Source organism: Emydura macquarii, unplaced genomic scaffold (genome assembly GCF_026122565.2).
Source record: "Emydura macquarii macquarii isolate MOO-44397 ecotype Brisbane River unplaced genomic scaffold, CSIRO-AGI_Emac_v2 contig_1768, whole genome shotgun sequence".
NCBI lineage: Eukaryota > Metazoa > Chordata > Testudines > Chelidae > Emydura > Emydura macquarii.
Window position 1 is genome coordinate 1745271 of NW_027131905.1, and position 19475 is coordinate 1764745.

At 39.7% G+C, this 19475-nt stretch overlaps 1 protein-coding gene across 4 annotated transcripts in view; it reads right to left on the minus strand.

Moving 5' to 3' along the window:
- Positions 1-1760: 1760 nt before the first annotated feature.
- PPP2R2C (protein phosphatase 2 regulatory subunit Bgamma) overlaps positions 1761-19475 on the minus strand; it is a 267835-nt gene continuing 250120 nt past the window's right edge. For all 4 annotated transcript variants that reach the window (XM_067556420.1, XM_067556424.1, XM_067556422.1 and 1 more), the window contains exons 9-10: positions 17705-17796; positions 1761-4642 (exon numbers count right to left, since the gene is read on the minus strand). In XM_067556420.1, coding sequence (XP_067412521.1) covers positions 4351-4642; positions 17705-17796 — 384 coding nt within the window. In that variant the 3' untranslated portion in view covers positions 1761-4350. The remainder of the gene's footprint in view (positions 4643-17704; positions 17797-19475) is intronic.

The window sequence follows — 19475 nt, forward strand, 5'->3', positions numbered from 1 at the left end:
AAAAAAAGCCATTTGTATTTACTTAGGTCCCATTAGTCTTGTTAGCGGTAATGTGAAATGAAAATAAAATATATGGTCTACTGTGGCAATTAAAATAATTATTTAATGGACGTGGGATCGGTTACATGCCTTGTACCTTCTCTCGAGTGGCTGCACTTAGCAAATGACAAGACGAGTCATTATCAATAGCATGACTGCTTAATCTGTAACCATGGTAACACTTATAGATCAAGGAAACCAAATCAGTCTTCCTAGGTCAGCTATAGGTGGCCTGAAAGGGTCTTCATGTTGGGCAAGAATGTGTATGTATATCCTGCTGGGCACTAGGGATGAAGAAACTGCAAAGGGAAATGGGCATATTGCTTGATATGTTTATTTTCAGCTGAGTTTTATCCCACCACTATCTATTCATATTTAATAATCCAACTGCAACTAGGTAGTTCAAGGTCCAGGCATGTATAAGGTGAGGGAAAATATGAAATGACAGGTAAACTACGGTAGAGGTGTGTAAGACCTGCCATGCTCTCCTCCCACCCTTTACACAGCAACATAAAGATAGGTACAATCCAGTTCTGTATCTGAAGATGCTTCATGCTAAATTCTTTTGCTCTCCCAGCATTGCTGAGCACTGCAGGAACTCTATGGGTCAAATCAGTCTTACATTTTCGTCAATGGGCATTTTGCCTCATTGTGGGATTTGGCACTACAGGTTTAATGTGTATCACCACTACTTAATAATACTACTTCTTCAAGAGATTTGTCCTTCCACATTGTTTTCAGATTGACACATGACTTGTTTCCCAATTGAGTATTAAGTCTCCCCTGGAATGACTTGGTGCCACTGTTTAACCATGAATCTCTTCTTGTCAGGTAGCTCTAACAGAATTTCTGCTTCTGTACCTTTGACATTAGCTGCTGTTTAGTTAATTTTTTTTTAAATGAGAGAACTAAATATGCATGCCTCCTTTCTGATGGACAGGGCTTGCCCTTCTCATTTTATAAACCCATACAGGTCTCCTGTCAGGTGTTAAAATAATTAAAAATGTGTGGACAGACACACACGTTCCCACATCTGTGAGCAATGGGGTCTCCTCTTTCAGATTAATGTAACATTTAGGAATTATGATATTCTGTTAATAGTTTAACATGTTTTTCTGAACTCTAATTACCTGCTGCATCCCACCTTCTTTATAGGAGCAACGTTCCTATTGACGTCAATGGGAGCTTTGTCTATATATACAAGCTGCCATACTTACCTTCAGCGTTATATAGATTTAAAATGTTTTGTTCTTTATTTGCATTTACCTTTTATGATTATTTTTTCTATTTGTTCGTTTCTGATTGCGGGTGATTTTAAAACCACCTAGGTAATTTAGGAATCTAAGTACCATTTTCAAAAGTGACTTTAGGCAGTTAAGTGCCTCAGAGTATGTCTACACTGGAAAAATAAACAAACACCTCCCCAGGTTACAGAGCCTGTGCTCCAGCTCGAGCCAAAATATCTACACTGCTATTTTTAGTGCTGTAGTGTGAGCTCCATGAGTCCATGTGTGTAGACCTGGGCTCTGAGACTCACTGGGGTTTTGTGCAGTGTCAGCATATCCTTACTCTCATTGAAAGTAATTGGATTTTGGCTCCTAAGGGCCTGATTTTTAAAGGTGTTCAAGCACTTAAAAGATGTGCATAGGTGCCCAGTGGGATTTTCAAAAGCACCTACATGCCTAACTCCTAGTTTAAAAATAAGGCACAACTCAGTGTCATTTGTTTATGCAATTTTTTCAGTCATTTTATTGAAAAAGCAGGTATTAACATATTTATATCTTTATTCAACAACAGTTAGCTAATTTGTGCAACACAAAGAATGCAGCCATGAACAACAGCTTTCCAAACAATCTGATTCACCAACTTTACCATCACTTACTCTACGCCACTGAAAGCTCCAACCAAAAACTAAAAGAAGTTTTAAAAATTTCACAATGACGATGTCAACTCTTTTACATTCAAGAAGACCAGGAAACTGAATCGTAGTAGTGATGTCAGAGTCATGAATGTGACACTGGTCTTTGAAAGGATCTCCATATTTTCCTCAATAATCACATCATATCATTTTGGTCTGGAAATCAATAATTTTGTAAAGCTCCAAAGATTTATTTTATTTTATTAGTTAGTTAGTTATTTTAACAAGATCTTTTTGGTACCCAAAGCTGAAACAGAATAAGGTACTTGAAATAAAAATAGTATTACTGTTGTATTAAGATCTGCTTTATAATAAGTTACATATGGACTCTTAGTTGAGGATGTTAGAAGCTAAATATGTTTTACAGTACTTCTAGCAGTAAATGCCAATATGATCTGTTAGCATTTTTAATCTGCAAAAGTTAATGGACAAGGCCAAAAGTCAAAGAAAGTGTATGACAACCTTGAAGCAGTAGTTTGGCATTAATGAGATTTCTATACAATTTACCACATTCTTAAATCTTTTTACAAGGAAAAAAATTGATTGTTAACTTTAATTAGAATAAATATGTACATATAATACTGTCATGTCTTCTAGAGTATACAGTATTTTATAAACAAACATTCCTCATTCCCTTTAAAATTAGCCTACATAGGTCGTACTGTATGTGTATAGTATGGCTGGAAACTGATGCACATGCGTTTGTGCTTCTACACACAGAATATACAGTATCAATCTAGAAAATTTTAAACATACATAGTTCATGTGTCATGTCAAGACTTCATATAAAAAGTTATAGCCTTTTTTGTAAACCTTGGAAGCAGATTTCCCCCCTAAAAATCATAATATAAAAACATGCAGGTTCATTTATTAGTTCATTCTCCATTCACCAAAAAGTCAGTGAGTGAAGAATGATGTAAGGTTGTTAAAGAATCTTTTCTATATGAGGAATTTTTAATAAGAGCAGATCAGTCAAGTCATCTGACTTAGTTGCACTGCTTGACTCATGAATTGAGAAGACAGCATTTGGGGTAATAATTTTTCTGCAGGTCTTATTAGTCATGCAAAAAGATTTCCTAGATTAAAAAGAATTTCCAAAATGGTACACCATTTCTATACACGTCTTAAAGGAAGAATCTTCCATTTACATTGCAGTTCAATTGAAGAAAGAACTGTATAAACCAATTTAAGTAGAACTTTAATTTTCCATTTCGCCCAGAAGCCATCTTGTCATTGTACAGTGGGGCTATTTAAAAACTTAAAAATTCACTGAGCAGTGCTAAATTCTTGAGTTACCATTCATAGTAATTAAACTTATATTTGCTGCGTTCCCTGGGGATATTACAAATACCACGATTAAAGTAATAAGTGTGATGCAGTAAACATCATGAGGGATTTTCAAAAGTACTTAGCACTAACTCAACTCAATGGTTGACTTCAATGGAAGCAGAGTTAGGCCAACACTTGAGGGCTTCTGAAAATCCCACCCCAAAATTGTAATAGCACGTGTATATGCATTAACCAGTGTATCTTTATATGTGTTGAATAGTCACCATGGAGTGACAAATCCTGAGTTTTTAAATGGAACCCACTGCAATTGGTATCATCACGATCTACAGCGTGAATAGAAATGTACCTACAGAACAAACTGCCTTTTTAAAATAAGGTAGCTGAGACTGTCGACAGCACTCTTCACTTTTTGACTCAAAGTTGAAATACAGAGTCAAGATTTGTAGAAGTAAAAAATTGTAAAAAGTGATTGTGGAACTCCAGAATGAGGGCACATTGCTAGGGATGGGTAATGTGATATGTGAAATAGGGACAACTTGTCACTTGTTAATAAGCAGAATAATGTATTTTGCTTCCATCTCACTGTCTAGGGTCCTCTTTCTGTGCCTAGCAATATATGGAGGACACAGCTATTCTTACACTCATAAATCAGTCTCACTTGACGTTGAAAGACCAGAAAGCATTCCTGAAAAAAAATCAAGGGACCAATGTAAAAAGCTCTAATAATGTGGTAAACACTGCAGACTGTGGAAGAATGTAGCAGAACAGAATGCTGATCCTGTGAAGCACTGAGTCCCTTCATGAGTCAGCTGGAGTTCAGGGTACTCAGCACCTCACAGGAACAGTCCTGAAATGAATACCCCTGATTATTTAAAAAACTGATACAGACCACAGTACTGAATTTGCAGTAGTGCCTTTTTACTCCAACAATTATACAGTTGCAGTGATTTAAAACAGTTGGTTGCCACCAACAATGATACAGACTGAGGGGTGAAGGGAGGGAATCTACAAATTCCACCATAATGACCACACTTTTGTGAAGATCACGTCCTCCTACAACTCTCAAAAGGCTGGTTTATAAATACAGAAGGATACTGATAGACCTAGTGCATTTCTGAGTTTACTTTATCCTGAAATATGTACAGATTGTTTGTCGCTGCTATAGCAATTATGTTCTCAGTTGGATGCCATGCCGTGTGCAAGATCTTCTTAGTAAAGTCCAAACTGTCGACATTGATATCATCTTTCCTTCGCTTGCCTCCAACGCAGACTCGACGGGGTTTCAGAATGGCTCGTGGCTTACTGCTCTCCCGGGACGCCTCCAAGGTTACATCACGCTTGGTGTTTCGGTCAAACATTCGAAAGAAGTTGTTATATGCACCTGTCATAATAACACTGGAGAAGGAGAAAACAAAAGCAAGAATAAATAGCGGAATACACTAATTCTACCAGGAACAGGAGTGGATCAGTATAGTACAGTACAATTACTTTTCCCTGCCATGTAACTGAACTCTCTGGAGTCCAGAAACTCACGTTACTGTGCAGTTTAATATATATGACTTTCGAGTTTAGATGGTCTCTCATCATTTTATGGCATTTAAAATACTGTAAGGTTGCTTCAGTATTGCTAATCCCAAGTGTTCAATACTAGGTCCAGGAGATGGTTGAGGCGGGATAAGGGATGGCCCTGGCTAGGTCCTGTTTTACTCACTTTCAGTGCAGCAGTCTCTATTTTGGATACTCTGTTAATACGTTTGGAGAAAGAGGTGCTATTAGAACATTTATCCCCAAATAATTTGATAAAAAGAAGTTTACTAATAAACTTGATGTGACAGCGTTTGATCTACTACACACTCACAGAAGGTGACATCTATCCTCTCAGTCCTTCCCAGGGTTGCCAACCGTCTGTAAATGTATGGACAGTCAGTAAAAACAAATGTACCAATTTAACACAGGCAGTAAATCCGTAAATAAATGAAAATGTCCGTAAATTTGGGTAGAAATAAAACATATTGTATTTTGACAGTGATTGTCATCATTCAGAATCACTTCTTGTATCATAAAACTACACTGATCATGATTTTATCAATTTCCTGTTTTCTATTATTGCACATGCCCAAAGAAACCTATTGATCAATTAACTGCAGTTAAAACAATTGCATAATTCCAAATTCCTGTGTGCAGAATATCATGAGCAAGTACACACTTTTGTGACATTATTGTATTGGTTATGGTATTTTTTAGTGATGTCAATAAAAAGTTTACTGTGTCAGTAAAAAAAAAATCAACTTCAGATCTTCACGTCAGCAAAAACTAAAATGCAAGGCTGGCAACCTTCCAGCCCTTTGCACAAAGACTGAGTACTCATGCTCTGTGCAAGGCTATCTGCAGCAGCTGGAGGAAGAGGGATGGAATTTATCCCCGCCCTAAACCATAAGCAGGCCCCTAATCCAGCCCATAGTCTAAAATAGTGATTGTGCTGCTTCACATCCTCCGTCACAAGGGATGATAGTCGGGATCCACTGAAGTCAGTGGGTCTTCTGGCCACTAGGTCCACATAACCATGGATCCTATGACCTTGCCTATAACCCCCCACAAACACTCACCTATTGCAGGCCAGTGCAGAGATTCCCAAGCAGCAGACAGAGGGTTATACACAGTTATACTGCCCCCACTGCAGCCCCAGACTGAGGTTTCAGTGGTGTGGAGAGCATTCCACTGGCTCTCTGCACTAGGGAAAAATGTCACCCAACGTTCATATGGTCTTTAAAGGAGGAGCTATAGAATCATAGAAATGTAGGGCTGGAAGGAATGTTGAGAAGTCATCAGATCCAGCCCCCTGCCTTAAGGCAGGACCAAGTAAACCTAGAGTATCCCTGACAGGTGTTTGTCCAACTTGTTCTTAAAAACTTCCAATGATGAGGATTTGACATCCTCCCTTGGGAGCCTATTCCAGAGCTTACCTACCCTTATGGTTAGAAAACTTTTTCTAATATCTAACTGAAATCTCCCTTGCTGCAGACTAAGACCATTAATTCTTGTCCTACCTTCAGTGAACATGGAGAACAACTGAACAGATCCTTCTTCCCCCTCCAGTCTTCTTTTCTCAAGACTGAACATGTCCAGGTTTTTTTACCATTTCCTCATGGGGGTCAGGTTTTGTTTTTTTTAACCCCTTTATCATTTTTGTTGCTCTCCTCTGGACTCTGTGGCCTCTCCAATTTGTCCACATCTTTCCTAAAGTGTGTTGCACAGAATTGGACACAGTACTCCAGCTGAGATCTCACAAGTGCCAAGAAGAGTAGGACAATTACCTCCCTTGTCTTACATACAACTTTCCTGTTAATACACCTCAGAATGATATTAGCTTTTTTCACAACTGCATCACACTGGTGCCTCATATACAATTTGTGATCTACCCCAGATCCTCTTCAGCAGTACTACTACCTAGCCAGTTATTCCCCATTTTGTAGTTGGGTGTTCCTTCCTAAGTGAAGTACTTTGCACTTCACTTTATTGAATTTCATCTTGCTGAATTCAGACCAATACTCCAATTTGTTGAGGTCGTTTTGAATGCTATTCCTGTCCTCCAAAGTACTTGCCATCCCTCCCAACTTAGTATCATCTGCAAATTTTATAAGCATGCTCCATTATCCAAGTCATTAATGAAAATACTGACCCAGGACTGACCCCCTACAGGACCTCACTAGGCACACCCTCCCCATTTGACAGCAAACCATTCATAACGATTCTTTGAGTATGGGATTTCACTCTGTTGTGCACCCACAATTTAATGTAAACCACATTTCCCTAGTTTGCTTCTGAGAAGGTCATGTGGGATTGTGTCAAAAGCCTTACTATAATCAAGCTATATCACATCTACTACTCCCCCTCTTCTCCCATCCACCAGGTCAGTAATCCTGTCAAAGAACGAAATTAGGTTGGTTTGGCATGATTTGTTCTTGACAAATTCATGCTGGCTATTCCTTATAATCTTATTATCCTCTAAGTGCTTACAAGTTGATTATTTAATAATTTGTTCCAGTATCTTTCTAGGTGTTGAAATTAGGCTGCCTGGTCTTTAATTCCCTGGTGTTCTCCTTATTCATCTCTTGAAGATAGGTACTACATTTGGCATTCTCCAGTCCTCTGAGACCTCATCCATCCTCTATGAGTTCTCAAAGATAATTGCTAATGGGTCCAAAAATGCTTCAGATAGTTCCTTCAGTACCTTAAGATGAATTTCTTTAGGCCCTGAATACATCCAACTTATCTAAATATTTTAACCTGTTCTTCCCCTATTTTAACTTGCATTCCTTCTCCCTTGTTAATATTAGTTGTTTTGAGTATCTAATAACTATTACCTTTTTAGTGAAAACTGAAGCAGACTTCTTGGTTCCATCAGTTATTAGTTCTCTTTCCCTACTAAGTAAAGGACCTACATTTTCCTGTGTCTTTCTCTTGCTCCTAATGTATTAAATAATCTCTTCTTATTACCTTTTATGTCTCTTGTTAGGTGTAACTCTCTTAGCCTTTCTAATTTTGTCCCTATATGCTTGTGCTATTCTTTTGTAATCCTCCTTAGCAATTTGTCTATGTTTCCACATTTTGTAAGTTTCCTTTTTGATTTTCAGATCATTGAAGAGTTCCTGCTGGAGCCATACTCGCCTCTTACGATTATTCCTATCTTTCCTTCATACGGGAATAGTTTGCAGTTTTGCCTTTAACATTGTCTCCTTCAGATACTGCCAGCTCTCCTGAATTACTTTTTCTCTTAGATTTTCTTTCTGTAAAATCTTACCTACCAGTTCTCTGAGTTTATTAAAGTCTGCTTTTTTGAAGTCTATTGTCCTTTTGCTGCTCTCCTTCCTTTCCTTAGAATCATGACATTGATCATTTAGTGATCACTTTCTCACAAATTGCTTTCCAGCTTCAGATTCGTAACCAATTCTGCTCTGTTGGTCAGAATCAAGTCTAAAATGACTGTTACCTGGGTTTCTTCAGCCACTTTCTGAAAGAAAAAGTTGTCTCACATAATAGTGTGTTACACTGTATTTCTTTTCCAGTAGATATTTGGGTAGTTAAAATCCCCAATTACTACCACATCTTGTGTTTCGCATCTTTCTGTTATTTGTTCTAGAAATGCCTCATCCACCTCCTCTTCCTGATTTGGTAGTCGATAGTAGACCCCTACCATAACATCACCCCTATTTTTACCCTTTTCTTTTTACCCAGACACTTTCAACTGGTCTGCTTCTCACCTCCTTCTGGACCTCAGAGTAAGTGTATATATTCCTTATGTATAATGCAACACTTCCACCCTTTTTATCCTGCTTGTCCTTCCTGAACATGCTGTAACCCTCTATGCCAATATTCCAGTCATGAGACTTATCCCACAAAGTCTCCGTGGTATTAAGTCATAATTTAACGTATGGTCTAAACTTCCAGTTCTTCTTGTTTATTCCCCATACTCATTACATTTGTGTATAGACAACTAACACGTTGAACAGATCCTCCCACCCCTCATGTCCCCAGATTTCCCTCTTGTTAGTCCTATGTCTCCTGCCTCTACAGTTCCAAGCACATTGTTGGCACTCAGTAAAACAACTACCAGTCTTTCTAATGCACTCCAACAGAGTATATTTCATGTGCCTCAAATTTAATACAATGTGCCACTCCCAGAAAATGAAGGAAAGTTACTGTGTTTTAGCATTTTGATACTCTGCACAGTTGGTTACACTAATTTGCTGTTGGATTTTGTTGTTTGGGATACACCATGGACGATTAGATTGGGAATCAGGAGTTTTAGATCCTACTCCCAGCTCTGCCCCGGATGTGCTGGGCAAGTGACCATAGGCAAGTCACTTCACGTCTCTGTTTTCTTTGTCTGTCTTGTCAGCTTCTATTATAAGCTCTTTCATGAAGGGACTGTGTCTTGCTATGTATTCAGCGCCTAGCACAAGGTGGCATTGATCTCAATTGGGGCCATTAGTTGCTATTGTAATACAAATAAATAATACACTAAAAAAACTAATAGGAACTGTGCAACTAAATGACTTTGCATCATGTCTGCTGAATCACAGCTGCCTAGCTTACTGTCTTCACTTCAGAAACAATATAGAGTAGCTGCAGAAGCTCAGGCAAGCTATATTCTACATCACGAATCATTAGCAATATTGCCAGCGATGCCCTGATCAATGTGGCTGATGATAGGCTAGAATTTGACACAATATGATTTTATTTTATATAGCACTTTTCGTAGACCAGATAATGATATGCTGAAGAAACAGCAATGGGTCAGATATTGGTAGTGTAGGGACTGTATAGGACACAGCAACCACTGTACTCAGCAATAACTTGCATACAGATTTGGATGGGTTGTCACGGTGCTTCCTAGAGTTCACAGGCATGAACTTGGAGTGTGACTGTTGCTAGACCCTTCAAAGGGTGCAACAGGCGCTCCCTCACCATAGCCATCCAGTTCTGGGGGCGAGGGCAGAGGGGGACAATGGGGCCATTCCTCTCCCCTTTCTCACCTGCAGGGACCCTTGCAGGAAAGAGTCTTTAAACTCAAGAGAATGCAAGAACAGCAGTTGTAGTCAGATGCTGTATGGGGCCAGGCTTCTTTTACCCTTGCTCACCTATGCAAGAGCTGGGCACAATCTCACCTTTATGCAGCAAGCTAATATTCCCAAACACTAAAATAAAATGGAAGAACATTAGAACAGCCATACCGGGTCCGATCAATGGGCCATCAAACCCAGTATCCTGCCTTCTGGCAGTGGCCAATGCCTGGTGCTTCAGAGGGAATGAATAGAACAGGTAATCATCAAGTGATCTATTCCGTCAGCCATTCTCAGCCTCTGAAGTTCGTGTGAATAGCTTGATAAACTGAATCCAAGTTGCAGCATAAAGCCTATTGATCACGATTAGGGCTTGTTTCAGAAATTGAATCAACTGCAGTAAATCTGACATTGCATTCCTTCCAAATCACCATGTCTTGTCATTAGGACTCCTGCTGTAATAGTTATTCACAACATGAAAAAAAAATAGAGGGTTTTTCATATCTCTGTGCTAACACACACAATCTTTGATTCTAATTGTCTTGTGCAGTACTCTTGTTTTTTCCCTTCTGGGCAAAATTTTGAAACTGGTTCATAATGATGGGGCATCACGGACTGCAGAGCTGTATGTGGCTGGAACGCATTTCCCTAGGGAATAAAAACCCTCCCTCCAGATGAATCCAGAAAGAGCAAGGAGAGCTGTTTTCACACAGACAATGTTCCAACAGAGCAGCTTTCAGTCATGGGCAAAAATCCTCTGTTTTCCAATAATGTTTAGTATGTAGTACAGCTGTTTCTGCAGTCCATTGGATTTGTTATTTCTTGAACTTTCACATGTTAAAAAAAGTCTATTTTCTTTGGCTGGCTCATTTGGATCTATAGTGACATTTTTTACATAAGCATTCCTATTGCTTTGTATGTAGATGATGACTGTTCATGCTGGCCCTGGTTTCTGCCATTTAATGGCATTGTAAAAATAGCATTATGTAAATGAAAAGTGGCCATTCTTGAAGGTCACAGACATAGATGAATTATAACCTTAACTGCTGTTTACAATAACACTATAAGAGGGAGCCTACCTTAGCATACCTATTATTCTTGTTCAGAAACATAATTCTCTATATTATGATGACAACATGATAATATATTGTGTGTGAGATGCAGAGGTTAAACAGATCCCATATTACACATATTACACCTGGCAGCCATATGAGGTAAGAAGGGAAACACACATGTGGGCCATGCGCATATATATGTATATATTTCAGAATATAAAATTTAGCTCACTTTACAAAAGTGTTCTCTGTGGGTGAGCCTCACAGAGCTATATAGAGCTCTTCTTCAGGTTATATATACATATTTTTAGACAGTTTTGTTCGTCACAGCAGTGCTATAACCAGTGCTATATAAATCCTTGCAATTAGTGTTTGTGCTAGTTAATTTTTCATGTATGTATGCTCTGAGCAAAAATTGCTGTTCATTGTTCCTCCTTGTTTACTCTGTTAAAGCGCTGCATTACCAATGGCACTGAAACACTGTGTTCTCTATTTGTGGCACAATTATTGACTACTGTAGACAAAGCCAGGCATTCCTGAGTCCTTATTAGAACTGCAACACAGAACGTTCTAGAAACTAGAGGTGGAAAAACCCATTAAACTACCTTGTCTCTCCTCTTGCCCAAACTGGAAACATTAAAACACTGATACTTTGACCTCCCCATGGCCATACTTAGCCAGAAGTTTCCTTCACTCCTGGAATGCTGTCAGCCCATCTCCCACTTTCATTCTTTGCCCTGTGGTGGAGCGTCTGCTCCGCACTTGCTAGAAAGGGGTTAAGAGGGCCCTTGGGGAAGCAGCCAATGGGAAGGAGCTGTGGGATAGCCAAGCAGGGCCCAGGAGCACAGTATTAAAGGGAGCTGCCAAGCAGAACAGGGTCAGTCAATCCCAGGAGTTCAGGGAGGGAAGGCCGGCTAGCTGGCCAGCCTGCCTGTAGGCGGAAGGAGGTCAGCACCAGGGACAGAGCAGTGGCTGATTGCTGGAGCTCAACAGAGCAGATGCCCTGATACAAGGATGGAAGAGGTACTAGGGCTGCGGGGAAGTGTCCCAGGGAAGTCTGTTGAGAAGTTGGGGGAGAGGTGGTGAAAGCTGGCTGCATATAGGATCCTTGGGTCAGGACCCAGAGTAGTAGATGGGCCCGGGTCCTCCCCACCTCCCTCAGACTGCCATTGGAGTTGTGGTAGACTGCAGTGGCCGCTGAAGAAAAGGTGGAACCAGGACCGCAGAATCCTCTGAAAGGGGGAGACATAGATTGTGGTTTGGCCGGAGAGCCAGGTCAGGAAGAGGATGTTGTGGGTCCTGAATGTAATGAGAAGGACTACAAGTGAACCCCGAGGAAATGTGACGGAGCACACCTGCGGATGTGGGTGTCTGAGCTATTCCCTAAATCACCAGCAGAAGGTGCCAGTCCAATGGTGAGTGCTGTGAGTCAGTCACAGTCCCTATTTCCAGTTAGAAGAAAGAAAAGGACGAACAAAACCTATTAAAAAAACCTCCATTTTACCCTTCATTCCCCTCTCTTTCTTTGTGGTCTTTCCTGTTTTCTATTCCCTCATGTCCCTCTTTTCCCTCACATTCTGGTATCTCTTCTCAATTATTTTGCCCTCTTGTCCCTTTTCTGCTGTGCCCTGGTCCTCCATCTTAGGTCTTCCCTTCCTCCCCTTCAGTTGTCTGGCCACTCTTCTTTCCCTTTGCATCTCCTCATGAAGCCCCTGCTTGCCCTTATAACCACCTCTTTGAATCACAGAAGATTAGGGTTGGAAGGGACCTCAGGAGGTCATCTAGTCCAACCCCCTGCTCCAAGCAGGACCAACCCTAACTAAATCATCCCAGCCAAGGCTTTGTCAAACCACATCTTAAAAACCTCTATTGATGGAGATTCCACCACCTCCCTATTTAACCCATTCCAGTGCTTCACCACACTCCTAGTGAAAAAGCTTTTCTTAATATCCAACCTAGACCTCCTCCACTGCAACTTGAGACCGTTGCTCCTAGTTCTGTCATCTACTACCACTGAAAACAGTCTAGTTCCGTCCTCCCTGGAATCCACTTTCAGGTAGTTAAAGGCTGCTATCAAGTCCCCACTCATTCGTCTCTTCTGAAGACTAAACAAGCCTAGTTCCCTCAGCCCCTCCTCATACGTCTCATGCTCCAGCCCTTTAATCATTTTTGTTGCCCTCTGCTGGACTCTTTCCAATTTGACCACATCCTTCTTGAATGGGGGGGCCAAAACTGGACACAGTGCTCCAAATGAGCCTCACTAGTGCTGAATAGAGGGGAATAACCACTTCCTTTGATCTGTTGGCAATGCTCCTACTAATATCTCTTCTGCTAAGGGCTTCCTTTTCTATTCTCCCTTCCTCTCAAATGTTTCTAATTTCCTTTCTCTCCTTCCCCTTTGGTCTGAATCTAATTGCTGCTAATAAAGTAACTGACTGGCAGACTTCCCCTCTCATCTCATATAGATGCCTAGTTTCTGTGCTTGTGAATTGGCATGAGAGGCCTCTGCACATGCTTCCGCAGCCTTGGTCTACTATTTCAATGGACTTCATTGTAGAACTGCCACACTCCCAGGGACACTCAGTAATCTTGGTTGTTGTTGACCTCCTAAGAAAGATGGCAACACTTCATCCCATGCCATCTTATTCCTACTGGATGGAAAATGGCTTGGATCTTCCTGGGAAATGCCTTCCACTATCATAGGTTACCAACAGACACTGTAATAGACCAGGGTCCCGGTTCATTTCCCGGTTCTGGTGGGAATTTCTCAGAATCCTTGGCATCGAGTCCCTCACCTCATCTATCTATCACCCATAGACTAATGGGCAACAGAGAGAGTCAATCAGCTCTTGGAGCAGTATCTTTGCTGCTTTTTGAGCTACCACAAGGATGACTGGCTTCTCCTACAGTGCTATGCCAAATATGCATATAACTATGCAATCCATGCCTCAATTCCACATAGCCTATTCTTTGCAAACTATGACTTTTATCCCTGCTTCCACCCAGACTTGTTCATGAGTTCCCCAGTACCGGCGGCCCTGGATTTTACCCTCCCACCTACACTAGGTGCACTGGGAGCTCAAGGAATACTTCCAGTCAGCCAAGAAAGCCTTGGTCTGCATGGTGCATATAGGCTATCAGGCTGCCTCCAATCTGGCCATAGGGGACAAGGTGTGGCTCTCTGCCCAGAACCTTAAACTGAGCTGCCTATCCACCAAATCTGACAACCAACACCTAGGCCCCTTCAAGATTACAGAGCCTTCAGTTTACAACTGCCCAAGTCTCTGAAGGTCCACACCGTCATTCACATCCCACTGTTAATGCTCTGTGCTAAGAACCCACACCCAAACCACTCCACTTCAGTTACTTTTTAGATTTTTTAAAAAGGTATGAATGAAAGTAGTCCCTAACATCATCTAGAATTTACAGGAGCGGATCAGGTGAAAAAGAAATTCAACACTGTCATTTCAGTTTTTATCTCAAATGCCCTGGAATTAACTGCAGTTGAACAGGTTATCTATGAATTACAATGTGTGCATATTTGGTTGGCAGTGGAAGGGGACACTGTTGTGCAAGTTATTAGTTAATTCTTCCATTCACCTGTACTCTCAAATCTTTAAATAAAACAGCTACATACAGAAAAGCTTGCATGTTCTGAAGTCATGTAAGCATGTATATGTGTATAATATATATGGCATGTGTTTACTCTAACACAGTCAATTAACATAATATGTATTGGTAATATGTATTTTAAGGCTCCCTCTTTACCTCCTCCAACTGCTGTTCTTGCCCAAGTATATAATGATTAATGTATCCTTCAGCAAATGTGATCGGATCTGTCTGAGTCTTTTAATTCCTGTTCATTGGAATTACTGAGCATCAATCACGTTCTAATCAGAGCTTGTATACATTGATTTTTGTAAACAACCTCTACAATGGGGCTCATCGTGATCCTGAATTAAGTCCTTAATGGCAACAAAACTAATTATTATATGTGAAAGTTGTTTTCTTTTTAAACAGGCTTATATTTTTTTTAAATGCTACCCTGTATGATTCTAATGTACCACTTAACCTGCTAAATACCCTAAAACTAAATTAGCATTTTAAAGAAAGTGGCATGCTTATATTTGTAACCATTTTTATTAATGCAAATATCATTATGGAACCCCCCATAGGTCCTCAAGTGCTAATAGGCCTGTCTTACCTTTTGCAATAAGCTGTATTTTAAACTACATGTTTAAAGCATCAGACCATCTATCTTCACGTTAATGTGTATTCTTTTAAAAACATGGGGACTCTTCCTTAAGAAACAGCAATACAGAAACACACACAAAAATCCATATATTGTGCACTGAAATAACAAAATAATTGCCACTTATATGAGCAAGATCACATCTCCTTGTTCAGAAGTGTCAATGCAAGTGTCACCCTAATGATGAAAATTGGTACTGATATATTTAACTCTCGTTCAGGCTATTAAGAGGAAGTGCTCTGGGTTTAGAAAAGAAAAACGAATAAAAACTAAAATAAAATGAATGTTGTCTTTTGTCAAATGTCTGACCAAAAGCTGTGCTCAATGGTTTCTTAAGATCACGCGTGTATCCCATCCATTTTAAAAAGTGTTTAGTGATGGAGTCAGTAAATTGTGCAAGATTAACTATCCTTCCACATATAAACAGTGTGATAAATTAAGCCTTTAAAAATGGAATGCTCCCACTTAATGAGGACCAGTTGATTTCACACTATGTTGATCTTTCTGATCTGTCAAGTGGGGATTAGATTGAAACAATTACACTCATTTTAAACCCAGACATTGAATAATTCTTCTATTATTAACATGTAGCTATCCAGATATTTTGTGGATGAGAGCATTTTTGTTCAGCTACTGAAGAAAGTACCTAGGAGTGCAAATGCTTGGCTGCCTACAAGCATAATGTCTTTGAGTTCCCATTTAAGGATGGATGAAATGGCTTTGAAGATATTAGGAAACTCCTGTGAACCTCTGTGATAGTTTTGAAATATCTGATTAACTCCCTTCCCCTGTCCATACCCACACTATTTTGCAGTTCTGCACTCCCAGGTTCTGGCTGGGATAAGAAATAGCAATATTTCCCCAAAAAGGCTGTTGTGATGGTCTTTCTACCCTGATTGGAAGCAAGTAGTACTGGTAATCTTGTGAGAAAGCCTGTTCTGAGATTTCCACCTACTCTCTGCAGATTCAAGAGGTTCAGAGAAGCACCCAAAACTCTGGATGCTTATCCAAAACTTTCCTAATTTGAGCCAATCCTAATTTTCAAACATGTTGAGCCTTGCCCACCTCAACCAATCTTCTCTAGGATTGGTTAGCCCTGGCAAAAGAGGGCCTACTCCCAAGTTGTCACAAGACACTCTGGATGATTTTACCTCAGTGTGGTTCACTGGCTGGTAGTCCACAAGATAGGAGAACTTACTCAATGCTGAAGGGCAGTTAAGTCTCAGCATAAAATAAATTAAGCTCAAGTAGAATATCCTAAAGGCAATGGTCTTGCAACCTCAGTTGTTTAAGTCACTTAAAACTAGACTGGATGAAGCACTTGGGAATATGCTGTAGGAAATGTTTTTACATTAACAGGATGACCCAGTAGCTCTTTTCTGTTTTTAATTTTCATGATACTCTGTGGAATTCCATGAATCTATGAGTCGGTATATTTGTGGAATTGTGAAACATCTGCGCACCTGTTGGGCTAAGGAAAGGTACTTTTAGCTAGAGAAGGAACCATCAACTCAGTATAGCAGTTCCTGGTCAGAGATCAGAGGAATACAGTTTCCTCTGGATGAAGGATATAGCACCTCAGTAAAGAGAACTCTCTCCCTGGAGGAGAATAGGAACTGAGCAAAGGCAACCATAGTCCAAAGAAAGGAATATATCTAACAACGTTATAAAGCATTATTTTGTATCTCTGTGTGTATGAGATAGGAACTGTGACCCACTTTTAGATGTATGAGGGAATGGATTTTGCTGATTGGATGGTGACTATTTTGGGTCACATACTCTCCTCAATCCTCACAGGGACCTGTTGCTCACACCAATGGGAATGCTGTGAAAGGAATGAGGGCAATAGCTGACAACTGGTTGGATCTTAGAAAAGATAACCTTATCCAAGTTGTTATGAGGCAGACAGTTGAACTAATTATATTAATATATAGATGTACTAATTATATTACTAAACTGTAAATCAATCATAAAATAGACATGAGTTATAGTATATGGGGACATAACACCAATGTGAAGCTCTGTTCTACCAATGTGAAGCTAAGGCCTAAGTAGTAATACTGCTGTAAGTGAATAGAATGGTCCTATGTCTATAGTTCCCCCACAAAAAATGTACGTTACTTTAGAAGAATGCTTCACCAGTGGTCTGTAAAGAACTGTCTGGTCATGTGATACTGACTCTTCTTCCCGCCTTATTTTCAGATGATAAATTGGATTTACAAGGAAGCTACTTTGTTAACTTGCCTGGCCATGCGTTTCCTGAGCAAAACCCTCATGCAGGTTGTGCAAACAGTTTTTTAGTAAGTTGTGTTTTCTTTTGATTTTTTTTCAGCACATTTCCTGCTTTTGGTGGAAATGAGTGAAATCTGATTTTCTCCCAGTGGCTGTGAGTGGAGAATAACAATTCCTAAATTGTGGTTGAGGAGGTGGAAAGGTACAACAGCAATAACAGGCTGGACACTGATATGGAGAAATATAACTTGATATGTAGAATAACCACAAGTGGCAGATGATTATTGATTATACTCCATCCTATGGCAGCCCCTCAGTGAAATTTAAAATAATGAAAGACATAAGGATGGGTTACCTGTCTGATCCATTCCATGCACATTCAAACTTGTCAAAGATGCAGTCATTTTCATAAAGAGAACACAGCTTGCTCCTAAGGTAATCATGGACCTATTTAACAGAAAAAGACAGTGCAGTTTTTACAAATCTTTGCTTTAGAATATGTCATAGACTATTACTGTTAGAGGTTGGTAGCTTTTACAAAGGTTGAGAGTACTTCTCTTTCTTAAACAAGATGACTGAGCTTTCCTATGGTTCAATTAAAGGAGTGCTACAGAATTAATGTAGCAGGAAATCTCTGGCTCGAGCACGCTCTTCTGATCATACTGGAGATTACCTCTCGTAAACATGGTTGGTTCCTGTTAATGCGAATTTCTGAACTCTAGCTTGATTCCAAAACGGATCTTCCCAGCTGATACATCAGATGTGCTAATGAGAAAATGAATGGCCTAATTTAAATAGTTAATAATAATAATCCAAGATCTTTATAGATTTTCAGTTACAATATAGGGTTTTGAGAGAAAGAGAGGTCCCTGCTCCATTTATAAAAGCTATAGTCTATATTGTATAGCAATATAGCATTACACACACACACACACACACAGCAATTCAAAATGTGTGGTGTCTTATTTACATAGGCTAGTACTCAGAATGCTCTCCTGTTCATAGCTCATTCAGATCAGGGATGACGTCTGAGATCTGAAAACAAACCACGAGTTCTTATCTTGCATGCTTTGAAAGTGAGAGTCACAGAAGACTTTATTTTAGGCCATGTACTTCTACAGAGGGTGAGTTTATCATAAGAGGTCAGAATTCATGCTCATTGCATCAATCCTCTAATGAATTTGATATTTTCCTTCTGTATGATGTTCTTCATCCCACATTGAAATAAGGAGCCAGAGAACGCCTTCCTGTACAAGGCCAAATAATCCACTTTACGTTCTTGATATTCTCTAGTAGCTCTTCCTAATCTTTTACCAGGAACTGTAAACCAACAGCTCCTTCTAATATTAATGTTGTATAGAAGACTTCTGAGGGAGTACCATATCAATGCAATGTAGCATAAGGACCAAATTTAGTCCTGGCATCAGAAGGTACCCCATTGAAGTCCATGGAAAATGTCTGTTTATGCCAGAGCTAAATTTGGCTCTCCTGACTGTGGCATTCTCAGCATATGATCAGCATCCTCTGCTGGTCGAAGGCCTAGAATATTCTCCAACAAAATAATTTTATACCAGTTTCACTGCTGTCTGGCTAGTGCACTCAAGTTTTATTAAAACTAGAACTGTTTGCAACAGCCACACCATACTGTACAGTGAATGAACTTGCACATTAACTCAATTTTCTATGGCCTATAAATTTGTCACAAATCAATTTTCAGAATTAGATTAATGAGCATCCTAAACTATATATGATCCATTAAAGGTATGTCAGCTGAACATGCTATTTTCTTAATAGCTAATAAAGAAATGCGAGGTGTGGGTAGAATGTTTTCCAATTAAATGCATTTACTGAATGTTGCACATTGTGGTGCATGTTCATGGTGGATGCTTCATATACCCTTCATAATGAGATCACACCATCTTCCATTTATTCATAGCCACCAGATTTCTTAGAAATTGGCAGGGTTCCCTAATTGTCATTCATCTCTGAGGCGACTTAATCATAGTCTCATTTGTTAATGTTTTTAATTGTATTACAGGATTGGGATTATTTGTGTTAATAGTGTACTATGTTGTAGGAGTGGAACTCTTTCATCATTATCCTGACGGCCTAGGACAAGAATCAAC